The sequence below is a fragment of the Eucyclogobius newberryi genome, unplaced genomic scaffold (genome assembly GCF_026437365.1).
Source record: "Eucyclogobius newberryi isolate DKJ021-1_F unplaced genomic scaffold, fEucNew1.0.hap1 SCAF_257, whole genome shotgun sequence".
Taxonomy (NCBI): domain Eukaryota; kingdom Metazoa; phylum Chordata; class Actinopteri; order Gobiiformes; family Gobiidae; genus Eucyclogobius; species Eucyclogobius newberryi.
The window spans coordinates 60,001-74,856 of NW_027315898.1; the positions used below are offsets into that span (position 1 = coordinate 60,001).

The 14,856-nt window shown below is 42.3% G+C and overlaps 1 protein-coding gene across 1 annotated transcript; it reads left to right on the plus strand.

Annotated features, from left to right (window-relative positions):
* Positions 1 to 3,030: 3,030 nt before the first annotated feature.
* Positions 3,031 to 13,863, plus strand: LOC140372563 (uncharacterized). The gene is made up of 9 exons (XM_072459696.1): positions 3,031 to 3,087; positions 5,319 to 5,365; positions 5,516 to 5,634; positions 5,755 to 5,819; positions 6,153 to 6,313; positions 6,683 to 7,048; positions 7,119 to 7,207; positions 9,796 to 9,967; positions 13,699 to 13,863. The coding sequence occupies exons 2-9, from the start codon at positions 5,324 to 5,326 to the stop codon at positions 13,855 to 13,857; spliced, it is 1,173 nt and encodes a 390-aa protein (XP_072315797.1). The 5' UTR covers positions 3,031 to 3,087; positions 5,319 to 5,323; the 3' UTR covers positions 13,858 to 13,863.
* Positions 13,864 to 14,856: the final 993 nt, after the last annotated feature.

The following is a 14,856-nucleotide window of genomic DNA, read 5'->3' on the forward strand; positions in this document are numbered from 1 at the left end:
CAGCTGGTGGTTTGGGAAAAACAGACAAAGAAGACACAGAAATGATCAGACAGAGCAACATCGATCACATTAACATTTGAAATATTTACCCCCTTTGTAATTATGAGATCTAGAGTGTGTCCTTTGCTGTGGGTGGGGCCTCTCACATGCTGAGTAAGACTGAAGGTTTCAAGGACAGCATCAAGCTCTTTAGCGTTTCTGTCACAAATATTATCAACATGCACATTGAAATCACCTGTAATGACCAAACCATCAAAGTCTGTGCATATGACTGAAAGCATCTCAGTAAAATCAACAATAAAACTTTGGCAGTGCTGGGGAGGCTTGTATAAAACAATGAAGAGAATAAGACTCCATTTTAAAGGATACATACTCAAATGATGAAAACACCCCCAAAAGACAACCTGCGGGTAATTATTTCATCCCTAAAGACAGCACAGACTCCACCCCCTTTTTTGTTTTCTCGTGTTTCAGATTCAAACTTAAAGTTGGGTGGAGCAGATTCTATCAGAACTACATTTCCTGTGTTTTTGTCAAGCCATGTTTCAGTTGAAAAAATAAAATCAAGATTATAAGAAGAAATAAAATTATTAATTAAGAGTGATTTGTTACACAAGGTTCTGACATTTAGCACAGCAAGTTTCAGACTAGTTTCAGTGGGACTGGGCTTTATCTTTTCACAGGGAATATGAATCACATTTCTCAGATCGGGCCGCCTGACTCGCATTTTGTTTTTCCATCTGTGTGATGATGTGACTACAGAAATAGCACTAGGGGGGCTCTTTTTACATAGGGCCCCGAGTTGGTTTGATTTTTAATATGACAATAAGTCCTGGCAACGCTGAGACCCAGTGCATCCTAGCTATGGGAGATACCAGGTGAAAGGCGAGGTGGGATGGAGGGTGGGGCTTTTGTAGCCGGGGAGAGTTTGGGACCAGGTGAAAGGCGAGGGTGGATGGGTGGTGGGGCCTTTGTTGGTGTAGTCGGCTTGTGCGAGGAAGAGTTGTTATGTATTGACATAACTCTTGATCTTGCTATATTGGGCGTGAGTGGAGCCATCTTAATGCCTGATTTGATCAGACATTCAAAATGGCTGGGAAGGCCCATGGGTGAGAGTGGAGATGAGAAGGAGAATGAGGAATCTGTAGTGGGAGTAGATGTTGCAGGGAGAATCAGGGCTGGTGTGAAGGCAGGGGCATTGACAGGGATGTTGTCGAGCCTGTCACAGATGGGTCCGAGGACTTTGAAGATTGTTGTGGTGCTGTTGCTGATGAGTCCTTCGCTGGAGGCGGTGGAGGTGAATGTGGAGCAGCTGGAGCTGAATCCTTTTCTGGTGGTGGTGGAGCGGCTGCTGATGAATCCTTTGGTGGAGGCTGTGGTTGTGGTGCTGTTGATGTTGAAACATTGGCTCGGTCTCTGGCTGATGGAGCAGGAATTCTTCTCTCATTCCTCTCTTCTCTAACTATCTGCTCAGGACCCTGTCCAGGCCCAGTCCAATGCCTCAGAGCGTGGAGCAGGTTCTCTGTCAGCACCCTCACTCCACCTCTGCATAGGTGGGGGCCATTTCTCTTAAACAGGTCCTCTCGTTTCCAGAATAGATAGAAGTTCTCAATGTAGTATAGTCCTCTAGCTACACACTCTTTGGACAGCCATGTGTTCAGCTGAAGCAGCCGGCTAAACTTGTTTATCCTCCTGTCGATGTTTGGAAGAGGTCAACTTATGAATGTTTTGATTTCCACTTTCCACACTGCGATTGTCTCACACTTTTGCACATATTTGTATCTTGCAGTTGCCCTGGAGAAGACGACTGGAAATCTCTGGCATGTTTAATAGTTAATGTGCAAATGACATCACTGCCAAACGAGCAAAAATGGACGACCAAAACTGTTCCCAAGTGAATGAAGAATATGCACATTGTTATAATAATATATAAGTCATAATCAGACTCCTCTAGGTTCAAGTTCTCTCCTAAAGCTCTGGATTAGTTTGCAAAAGAAAATGTTATTCTGTCATATTTTTAAAGATAATATGTTTTGTAACTCATCCAAGCTTCTTCAGTCTTTTATTTGTATTTATTTATTTCAGGGACAGTGCATATTAATAACATGTCTGTAAATATGCCAGAATTGTTGATCTGTGGTCACATGACCTCTGTTACTGTCGGCCTAAAACAGGAAATAAAAGACAATAAACACAGATGTGGAGGTCAGACTTATTTAAATGATTTTCTTACTGGACTGAAATGATTTTGTATTTCAGTCAAACCTTTCATATTTATAAATGAAAATATAATAATAATAATCTGGGAGGAAGATCATTCATATAAATCTGTGGAATCCATCAGTCGTCAAGGTAATTTCCATTGGAGCTTTGCATTTTGAGTAGAGCCGACTCTCCTCTCCTCTTCTCCTCTCCTCTGCTCTTCTCTGCTCTGCTCTTCTCTCCTCTCCTCATCTCCTCTCCTCTGCTCTCCTCTTCTCTTCTCTTCTCTCCTGTTCTCTTCTCTCATCTCCTCATCTTCTCTCCTCTGCTCCCCTCTTCTCTCCTGTTCTCTTCTCTCATCTCCTCATCTCCTCTCCTCTGCTCCCCTCTTCTATCCTCTCCTCTTCTCTCCTCTCCTTTCATCTTCTCTCCTCTTCTCTTCTCTCCTCTTCTCTCCTCTTCTCTCCTCTCCTCTTCTCTTCTCTTCTCTCCTCTCCTCTCCTCTTCTCTCCTCTCTTCTCCTCTCCTCAGTTCTGTCAGAGTTTGTTATTGACGAGTTCCATTCGACACATTTTCACTATTTTGTGACATTCTTCTAACCAGATGATGCTAAATCTAATATGAGCACAATCACTGCCATTGTCCCTCACTTTTAAATATTTGTATTATGCAGTTGCCCTGGAGATAAGGATTGTTCTCTTGTTGGCGCAGCATACATCATGTGAGGTGTGATGGACAAGGGTGAGGAAGGGTGAGGAAGGGTGAGGGAGGGTGAGGGAGGGTGAGGGAGGGTGAGGGAGGGTCGAGGCTATAAGAGACAGAGAGCCGCGACGTCCAGCTGATCCGACAGGAGAACGGCCCCTGAGGACGCACACACAGCCGCAGGTCAGACTTTTGCATTCTTACATATTGAATTAAGCAAAGAGTAATTATAATGTTAAAATGCCCTGATATATATATATATATATATATATATATATATATATATATATATATATATATTGATGTTTATTTTTTGCCGTTTAAAAGTTTGAAGAACAATTTGTCGCGATGAAAGGAGCTAAACGTTGACAATATTCAACCTGTCCCTTATGTTTATTGCAGGACTGAGTTTGATCCTGCATTGTTGCATTAAAATCTAGTGCAAAAAAATCTAAATATTATATAACCTTAACCCTAATAATAAAGTAGTAATAATAATATGTAGCTTTTATGGACACTCAAATATGCTTTATATTTAAGAAAAAAGAATAAAGAGGACAACAATATTTGTAATTGTTTAACTACAGCTAATTACATCACAGTCGTAAAATTGTAAGAAAAAAAATATATTTCTTTTAAATGTATTGTTTACCAAAACCCTATCTCCCACTACCTGCCAACACCTGGGTCGTTCCCACACTGGTCATGTCATTCTAAGTCTTGTGGACAAATGGTCACACTGGTCATTGTTTGTCTCATGGACAAATGGTCACACTGGTCATCTTGTCATTGTTAATCTTGTGGAAAATGGTCACACTGGTCATTGTTTGTCTCATGGACAAATGGTCACACTGGTCATCTTGTCATTGTTAATCTTGTGGAAAATGGTCACACTGGTCATTGTTTGTCTCATGGACAAATGGTCACACTGGTCATCATGTCATTATTAGTCTCGTGGACAAATGGTCACACTGGTCACACTGGGTTCTTTCCCTCTGCCTTTGGACTCATGAACACTGCCTGAGCACCTTGCACTCATTGCACTGCTCACTTCTATTGCACTACTCAACTTTATATTTTATATTTTATTTAGAATGTACATATCATGCCGTCTCTGTATAAAGTGTTCAATGTCTGTTGTTTGTGTTGCACCGAACTACCCGGACAAGTTCCTATATCTGCGAATTTTTGTTCATCAATAAATGGCAATAAACACCTTTCTGATTCTGATTCTGATGTTATTACTAGTCTGGTGGACAAATGATCACACTGGTCATCGTGTCATTATTAGTCTTGTGGACCAATGGTCACACTGGTCATGTCATTATTAGTCTGGTGGACAATAGTTGAGCGTCTGTTTGGGCACATTCCGGGACAAAACGACTTAACGACTGGATCTGCAGCGTCAGGACGTCTGCTCATTCAGACTAAATTATGATGGCATCTTCATAAGACATGAGCTCTACTTACCTCTGTGAATGAGCCACTGTTGTACTCCTAGAGGGCTCTAGCATCCTCTGCTGGTGGAGGGGGAGAACTGTCCTCAGCTCGTATGATGAATTCTGCACAAAAGGAAGCACTTTCATGAGTTTAAGTGTTGTGGAGTTTAAAGGTTGGATTTGTTAGGCCGAAATGATGTAATCACGTTTAAGCCAATGGAAAAACAGCTCCCAGTGAATGAGCTCACTGAACACTATTTCTAATCCATTTTGTGCTCACCTTAGAACCTTAAAACTAAATATGTATAGAACTGTACCTATAACACAGTGACTTTCCCATATATGTATCTTTTATTCTTTTTTTAACTGGCAAATATCCATGTTTGGATGAAATATGGAAAAATAAAATATCAAAAAAGTTTCTTCTACTTTCATGCAAATTGATCGACCATGACAAATAGACAAGTTTAGTTTTAAAAATATAAAATGGCACTTAATACATTTTCAAAACAGTTGAAATTGTGATTTTGAAGTAACCAGTGAAAATTTGTAAAATCAAGTCAAATCTAAGCTGGTTGATGGTTTAATTTTCTGTTTTGTTATATTGCCTTATCTCTTGTGTCTTTGGGTCATTTTGACTTAAGTCAGTATTATTCTCATGGATTATTTACAATATTATTCACAATGTTTGGTGTAGGAATGGGACAGGATCTGTGCACACATCTGCACACATGCGGTAAACTATTTTCTTTCTTTAAATGTCTTCCCATGTGTTTACATTTGCCTTGGACAAAAAAACTGACTTTGCCCTTGAGAAGCTGCAGTTCCAAAAACAATGGGGCAATGACGGCAAAGATTTGAAATAAAATACACCAAAGCATAATATATTGGTATAAATATGTCAAAATCCTATGTTGTCTCATTCTTGTGGAGATTACAACTCATCCCATCTGTGTTTTTGTGTCCTTTTCTCAGTCAGGATGGATGTAAGTACTTCCTCCCCAAACATGGTCGCACAAATGGTAAGACTTTTTCACTTCCTTCTTTGATTGTACATTTCCTGCTTTTGCCCTGTCAAGTTGGTGTCCTCTGTTCTCTCCACTCTCTCCCTCCCACATTACTCCATCTTGAACCCCTCCCCTCCTCCTCCCTCACCCCCGCCGCCCCCCCAGACTCCCGACCCCATGGACCCTCTGTGTGGTGGGTGCGTGTCTGCTGGCTCTGTCCCTCAGCCCAGCGCCATGTGGCCGGTCCAGGCGACAGGATCCTCTTTCCCTTCTTGGCCTGGGACCTCCAGCCAGTTCCCCCAGATGGCTCAAGCCCAGCCCCAAGCCCCCTGCGGGACCCACTGCGGGACCCCCAGCCAGTTCCCCCAGACGGCTACAGCCCAGCCCCAAGCCTCCTACGGGACCCCCAGCCAGTTCCCCCAGATGGCTCCAGCCCAGTTCCAAGCCCCCTGCTGGACCGGACAACCAGGTGCAGTTACACTTACTGATTAAAGGAGATTTTTAGAAGCAATAATGATAAGTTTGAAGGCAATTTAAACTAAAAAAGGGTCGTTAGAGAGAAGTCAGGGTCCTTTACGGCAGTGCTTCTCAACCTGCGGGTCGGGATCCCCAATCGGGGTCGTCAAATGATTTCAGGGGGTCTTGATATTTGGGGTTTACGAAAGCCAACAATTGTTATTTTGGCGGTTATGCCTGAGTGGTTAAAGGTGGAGCAGGAGTTGTAGTTAAAGGTGGAGACAGAGCTGCAGCTGGTGGTAATTATTAAATAGTCTAATCTTTATAAACCTTATGACACGCTCAGGTACGAGTCCCTGCTGGAGCGTCCCTTCCTCACAACAGATGTCCGGTCAGGTCCTGGCTCCGGGCCCTGTGCCCATGTCGACGCCCATGTCGATGCCCTCCGCTGCTTCTGCTCCGGCCCCCATGATGGTACAAGCTCCGCAAATGCTCCCAAACCCCATGGTAATCCACTCACTCAATAAAGTACTTGAACATAAATAATAATAATAATACAATGCATTACTTTTGACATTAATGGATTTTATGATAAAAAAAAATAAAGGCAAACCAAACCCCAAATCCTTAGTAATAAAATGTAAAAGTGTCTCATTAAAACTGCCAAAATAGCTCTCTGTTTATTGCGGCAATTCATTATTGTGGAGTGAGTTGGAGTGTCCTTTATCTCCTCCTACTGTTAGCAAACAAGCTAAGCACTGCACAGATAGCACAATAGCTTCACAGAAAAAAATAGGCCAAAAGAAGGTGAAGAATCACATTTGATCAGTTGTGCAAATATAATATTGATATTTTAATGTATTTCCTCATTTTCAGATGCCAGTCCCTGCAATGGCCCCTCCCCCAGCCCCAGTCCAGCCCTGTCCCACTCAGACCTGCTGGACCCCCTCTGCTCCTGTGCCCGCCCAGATGCCCACCCAGATGCCCACCCAGATGCCCACCCAAATGCCCACCCAGATGCCCACCCAAGTCCCCGCCTCTATGCCCAGCCCCGTTTCCACTGCCCTGCCCGCCCCTGTCCTGAGCCCGACCCCTGCCCCCGTCGCAGCGCAATCCTCTGGACAGCGCCCCTACGTCTGGCCCCCGCGCCCCAGCTGGTACCACCCGGGTCAGTCTGGGTGGCCTGGGCAGCACCCAAACCTCCTGCCCCCAAACTGGCTCCCGCCCACATCAGGGCCCCTGGTGAGCGAGATCAGATCACAGCAGAAATGGTTTGGATTCCAGTTTAATGTATTTTTCCCTCGACATTCAGAGCGTTCCGTACAATCTGAACCTGTCCAGAGGAGTCTACGACAAAATGATGATGACCATCGTGGGCCAGGTCAAACCGGACGCTAAAATGTGAGTACTATTGTGAGGTCGAGCGGCTAAAAGGGCCAAGACTCAGGGGCCAAAGGTCATGTCCAAAAAGTGGAGTTTTATTTACAGCGCCACCAAATTAACAACTTTTCTTCAGAGCTTCTAGCAATCTCAAAGACACAAACCTCCTTACTGAGGCCACACCTTCCTTTACCGGCCCCTCCCACCTCGCTGGAGCTAATATGTAGTATATGTAATCAGTGCAATCCCACTTCACACACGGGAAACACAAAACACCCGATTATATCTGGAATACCCCTGCTCCAAGTAGTACATTCCGGTGATGCCATCAGTGACATCACCAGGACAGGCTGGTTGACCCCGCCCCTTTCACCTCCAGGTGTGATGTAGATCAGGGAAGTATTAAATTGACAGAAAACTGCTGTAAATAAAAGAACCAAAAATACAATAGATACAATAGTAATGATTGTGTGGTGTTAATTAATTGAATAAATGTATTTAATGAATGAACTGTAAAAATGAACAAGACGAACACAAACATGACCCGGGATATGTGTGTGCAGTAGTTTATTGTAATATTGTAGAAATGTGAAGTGTGTGCAATGAACTAAAGGGACAAGTAGAGATCACCTCTTTATCACAACTGTGCATTTTATCTTAACAAATTGAATTAGAACCTTTAGAATCTGATCAGATGGAACTATCAAGTTCCTGGGCATTGAGAAGATCAAAATAAATCTCTTTATCAGTCAAATCAAACATTCTGGGCTGAATAAGCTGAATCAGTTTGTAAGCAAAAGCCACAAAAGAAATAAATAAATCTAAAATTAAACATTGTAATAGACCTTTTATAGTTATTCAACCTGGACTTTTTTGTCCCTAAGTCTAATATTTAGCTATTTTTTCTGCAGCTTTGAAAAGTCCATTCCTCCAACAGCAGCTTTAATCCACTTTATAGTTACAAAAAATTCCAAAAAGTATATTTCTCCGTGCAGAGCTTGTTACCACTTATAATGAAAGGAAATCAGACGACAGAAGGCAAAACTACAGAGTTTCAGCTTCACAGAGCAGTATTTCAACTTCAGCACATAATTAGATCCCAGAGGGGCTCCGCAGACAGTGGCAACACACGCATCCACACAGTCGACAAACATGACAACGCAAAACCATGACGACGCAAAAACACAAGCATGAAAAACATAGTGCAGCGTCCTCAACAACAAAAACAAATGCATTAACCTTATAATTTATTTAAAAGACTAATGACAGTGGGAACAAAGGGTTTTGTCAGTCTGTTTGTCCTACACGACCTCCGACCTGAGGGGAGGGGCTTAAGAATCACCTGCACAGGATTTTTTAACTGACCTGACATTTTATAAAAACACAATCAATATGAAAACGTCTCAATTCAAGAAGAAGAACGTTTATTCTCTGGTGAACTTTACTATGAACGACATCCACCTGAGACTCAAATGCCCAGGTACTTATATACTTATATACTTGTACCACATCCACCTGAGACTCAAATGCCCAGGTACTTATATACTTATATACTTGTACCACATCCACCTGAGACTCAAATGCCCAGGTACTTATATACTTATATACTTGTACCACATCCACCTGAGACTCAAACGCCCAGGTACTTATATACTTGTACCACATCCACCTGAGACTCAAACGCCCAGGTACTTATATACTTATATACTTGTACCACATCCACCTGAGACTCAAATGCCCAGGTACTTATATACTTATATACTTGTACCACATCCACCTGAGACTCAAACGCCCAGGTACTTATATACTTGTACCACATCCACCTGAGACTCAAACGCCCAGGTACTTATATACTTATATACTTGTACCACATCCACCTGAGACTCAAATGCCCAGGTACTTATATACTTATATACTTATACCACCATCCACCTGAGACTCAAACGCCCAGGTACTTATATACTTATATACTTGTACCACATCCACCTGAGACTCAAACGCCCAGGTGCTTATATACTTATATACTTGTACCACATCCACCCGAGAATCAAATTCACACACATTCGTACACAAAGCAAACAACACTGGGGAGAGTATGCAACCCTGGGGTGCAGCACAGAGTTGGACAGAGTGCCTTTAACTTTGACCTGCTGTGTCCGGTCGTTACAAGCCACCATATTTTCCGGAGTATAAGACGCACCAGCCAAAAAATGCATAATAGAGAAGAAAAAAACATATATAAGTTGCACTGGAGTATGAAATGTGGTTGCAATTGTGAAAATAACAAATAATATCACATATAAGTCGCTCCGGAGTATAAGTATATAAGTATAAATGTAAGTTTAAGTCGCACCCCGGCCAAAACTATGAAAAAAGGTGCAACTTACAGTCAGGAAAATACGGTATTGACATTTTCTCCTGCAAGAGAGCTAAAATCCATCAAATGTAAAATGTGAAAGAGCTGCTGCCGTCGAATAACAAATCTAAAAGTCCACAATTCCCTAAAATAGTTAGAAAATCACGTAAACCGTAGTGTCGCGTGAACGTGAATTGTAAATCTTGTTGTTAGTTATTTAATTGTGGTAAATCATGTCTGTCGTGTGTCCAAGGTTCACCGTGAACTTCCTCAAAGGCAACGACATCGCGTTCCACGTGAACCCGCGCTTCAGCGACGGCGGCAAACAGGTTCTGGTCCGGAACTACAAAGTGGGCGAGCGCTGGGGCCCCGAGGAGCGGGACCTGAAGGGGGCATTTCCCTTCGCCAGGGGCAGTCCGTTTGAGGTGAGGACGGTGGCGCTGCGGCGAGCTCAAAGGACTGTTCACGACAAGTCGTTCAGAAAAGTCAGACTCATTGTCACAGTCGTTTAAGGTCGTGAACTCGTGATGTCGACAATCACAATAACCAGATATGAATCGTGCTTAAACTAAGGGCCAAACTTGATAATAGTTTGAATTAGAACATGACTTAAAGGTGCGCTGTGTCACTTTCCTGGTGGAAGATTTTTTTTAATTTTTTTATTTAAGGACATAGCATTGGACGAACCAGATGCAATGTTTTAAATATATGTAGCAGAAAATGCTAATTTTCAACACCTGTCCATTGGGACAATTTAGAGTTGCCAATTTTACCTAACACATGCATGTGTTTGGACGGTGGGAGGAGCCGGAGAACCCGGGAGAACCCACGGTAACACGGGGAGAACATGCAGACTCCACCCAGAGAGATCATGTGATGTTTGTCTGGTGTTTGACTCCGTGGAGATGTTTTACCTGGAATGTTCCACAGTACAGCATTAACCCACAAAAACAGACAAAAATTAAACCAAGAAATTAAATTTAAAAAAATAATAAATAATAACTTAAAGATGCAACGTTGAAATAGACACGTTTATCTGAAACTAGGCTGAATGAGACGACACTTATCCTGGACCTTATGTGCCTTAACCTTCTTTTTTTTTTGGATGCCATTTTTCCCCCCTAAATTTTTATTTTCTATTCTCTGTCTTGGTTTTTATTTGTTTGTTTTTTATTTATTTTTTGCATTTGTTGTTTTTTACTAATTTTGAAAAATATACAATATACATTTATATTTTGGAGTTTTAAATAATTTTAATTTATTTTAAATGATCATAGTGGTATTTAAATTGGTGTGCAGACTGTTCCGTGGTATTAAAATGGAGTTTAAAATGTTAGTATTCTTTGTGATTGTTGACATCTGGTGTTGACTGGAAAAACATACAAAAAAAGGACAAACTGTTTTGGTTAAAATGTTAAAATGTTATATATATATAGATATATAAACAATTATATTTAAATTAATTGTACAGTACAATCCATGAATTTCACACACTACACCAAACATCTGGTTTAATTATTTGGTGATCTGATTATTCTAATTATTGACACCAAAACAAATCAGACTCAACCAAATAAAACTGGATTTTGGAGTTTGTTGATAGGATTTATTCTAACGCTGACACTCAAACTTTCTGGAACAGTCCTCTGGCTTGTTGTAGTTGTCGTGAGAACATTAAGAACACTTTTATAATTTACTGAGCTTTAATATTCGCAGACCACAAATAAAGTTTTAGTGTTCTTGACTAACTCCAGCTTCTGTTTACGCACCGTCGTTTGACAGAGAAAGTGGAAAAGGGTGGAGAGAAGTTTGGGCAGGCTGCTTGACCACTGGAGGTCAGTAGAGGGCTGAGGTCAACACCATCCGCTTTATATAAGAACATGAAAGAAGCACAACCTTTTATTTTTTAAATAATTATAAATGTGTCATTACACAATCATCACTGTGTCCTTGAATAAAACCAACGTAGTATTATTATTACTACAACTACTATTATTATGGTTACTATTATTTATTATTATTATTATTAATATTATGTGTTATTATTTATTATTAATATTATTAATGGCTAATCTGTAAATTATCTGCCTGAACTCTAAATTGTTATTATAAAAGTAAATTATAATGTGGAAAAAGGATTAAATTGTAGTAAATTATAGTGTGTATATATTCAATAAAAGTATTTAGTATATGTTTATTTTTTGTCTTATTTAGTAGGGTTAGGGTTATTTCTTTATTCATGCCTTATTTTATTAATTGCTATAATATTTGTCGTTTTCATGTTGCACCTTGTAGTTCTTATTCACTGACAACAGCAATAAATCATTTTCCCCGATTCTGGAACATTCTCGGCAGGTTAAAAACATCTCCATGGAGACGGGGGTCAGCCCTTTGTTCCCCGAGACCTGGGTTTGGGTTTTATGTTGCTGTATTTTATACTGTAAAACCATATGTTTATGCACAATTATTGGAGATGTGGAACCAGTAGCCTATGCTAGTATGAACGTAATTCCTCCTTCATAGAAAAGGGGGAACATAGGTACAGGTACTGGGGAGCATAGGTACAGGTACTGGGGAGCATAGGTACAGGTACTGGGGAGCATAGGTACAGGTACTGGGGAGCATAGGTACAGGTACTGGGGAGCATAGGTACAGGTACTGGGGAACATAGGTACAGGTACTGGGGAACATAGGTACAGGTACTGGGGAACACAGGTACTGGGGAACACAGGTACTGGGGAACACAGGTACTGGGGAACACAGGTACTGGGGAACACAGGTACTGGGGAACACAGGTACTGGGGAACACAGGTACTGGGGAACACAGGTACTGGGGAACACAGGTACTGGGGAACACAGGTACTGGGGAACACAGGTACTGGGGAACACAGGTACTGGGGAACACAGGTACTGGGGAACACAGGTACTGGGGAACATAGGTACTGGGGAACATAGGTACTGGGGAACATAGGTACTGGGGAACATAGGTACTGGGGAACATAGGTACTGGGGAACATAGGTACTGGGGAACATAGGTACAGGGGAACATAGGTACAGGGGAACATAGGTACAGGGGAACATAGGTACAGGGGAACATAGGTACTGGGGAACATAGGTACTGGGGAACATAGGTACTGGGGAACATAGGTACTGGGGAACATAGGTACTGGGGAACATAGGTACTGGGGAACATAGGTACAGGGGAACATAGGTACTGGGAACATAGGTACAGGGGAACATAGGTACTGGGGAACATAGGTACTGGGGAACATAGGTACTGGGGAACATAGGTACTGAAGAACATAGGTACTGGGGAACATAGGTACTGGGAACATAGGTACTGGGAACATAGGTACTGGGAACATAGGTACTGAAGAACATAGGTACTGAAGAACATAGGTACTGAAGAACATAGGTACTGGGGAACATAGGTACTGGGAACATAGGTACTGGGAACATAGGTACTGGGAACATAGGTACTGGGAACATAGGTACTGGGAACATAGGTACAGGGGAACATAGGTACTGGGGAACATAGGTACTGGGGAACATAGGTACTGGGGAACATAGGTACTGGGGAACATAGGTACTGGGGAACATAGGTACAGGGGAACATAGGTACTGGGAACATAGGTACTGGGGAACATAGGTACTGGGGAACATAGGTACTGGGAACATAGGTACTGGGAACATAGGTACAGGGGAACATAGGTACAGGGGAACATAGGTACTGGGAACATAGGTACTGGGAACATAGGTACTGGGGAACATAGGTACTGGGGAACATAGGTACTGGGGAACATAGGTACAGGGGAACATAGGTACTGGGGAACATAGGTACTGGGGAACATAGGTACTGGGGAACATAGGTACTGGGGAACATAGGTACTGGGGAACATGGGTACTGGGGAACATAGGTACAGGGGAACATAGGTACAGGGGAACATAGGTACAGGGGAACATAGGTACAGGGGAACATAGGTATGCACCCAGAGACGTGCACGTGGCGGACTTTCCAGCAGAAATGTCTCGCGTCGCGTTGCGATCTCGTGACGCTGAAGCCCTCCGCGTGCTCTGTGTTTCTCTTGAAGTGGGCGGAGCTCGCATGCTGGGACCCCCGGGCGCTGACGGCTCTGCTCCTCTCCCTGTTTTCCAGATGAAGATCCTCTGCACCCACGAGTCGTTCCGCGTTGCCGTGAACAACATCCCCCTGTTCGAGTTCAAGCACCGCGTTGTAGAGCTGAACCAGGTCAACCGCATCAACATCCTGCACGACGTGGTCCTCAACTACGTCAACGTGGAGACCATGCCTTAAGACGCGCCCGTCCACGCTGTAGACCCTTTAAACACTTAACCACCCCTTTAAACACATAACAAGCCCTTTAAACACATAGCGAGCCCTTTAAACACTTTACCACCCCTACAAACACTTACTACCCCTTTAAACACATAACGAGCCCTTTAAACACATAACGAGCCCTTTAAACACATAACGAGCCCTTTAAACACCTACCAGCCCTTTAAACACATAACGAGCCCTTTAAACACATAACAGGCCCTTTAAACACTTTACCACCCCTTTAAACACTTACCACCCCTTTAAACACATAACGAGCCCTTTAAACACTTTACCACCCCTTTAAACACTTTACCACCCCTTTAAACACTTACCACCCCTTTAAACACATAACGAGCCCTTTAAACACTTTACCACCCCTTTAAACACTTACTACCCCTGAAAACACATAACGGGCCCTTTAAACACTTTACCACCCCTGTAAACACATAACGAGCCCTTTAAACACATAACAAGCCCTTTAAACACATAACAGGCCCTTTAAACACTTTACCACCCCTTTAAACACTTACCACACCTTTAAACACATAACGAGCCCTTTAAACACTTTACCACCCCTTTAAACACTTACTACCCCTGTAAACACATAACGGGCCCTTTAAACATTTTAAATGTGCGTAAACGCTCTCATTTCTGGAACGGAGGCAAAAGCGAGATGCGATTTTAACGGGAAAACTTGGATTAATCGCAAAATACGTTATAAATACTTAAAGCATTAGTATTTAGAGCTGATGTCAGTTTTGGTTGAAAATGTTTGCTTCGTTTTGCCTCCGTTCTGGAATTTTTAAAGCGTCTATTTTTGGACTAAAACTGTCACTTTTTGCTTCTAAATAATCTTTAAAGCTGCACTATGTAACTTTTTCTGGTGACCTGGATCACAATGAGAAAGCATGTGAGCCAAAAACACCTGTAACTGAATAAAAGCAAGGTATGTTTAATGCCATACTGCGGAACATT

Bases quoted from the DNA above. Each gene is read 5' to 3' on its own strand.
- LOC140372563 (XM_072459696.1), top strand. From the start codon at position 5,324: ATGGATGTAAGTACTTCCTCCCCAAACATGGTCGCACAAATG. The intron at 5,635-5,754 runs CTCCAGCCAGTT...CTCCTACGGGAC, and splicing joins TTCCCTTCTTGGCCTGGGAC to CCCCAGCCAGTTCCCCCAGA. The intron at 5,820-6,152 runs GTGCAGTTACAC...TGACACGCTCAG, and splicing joins CTGCTGGACCGGACAACCAG to GTACGAGTCCCTGCTGGAGC.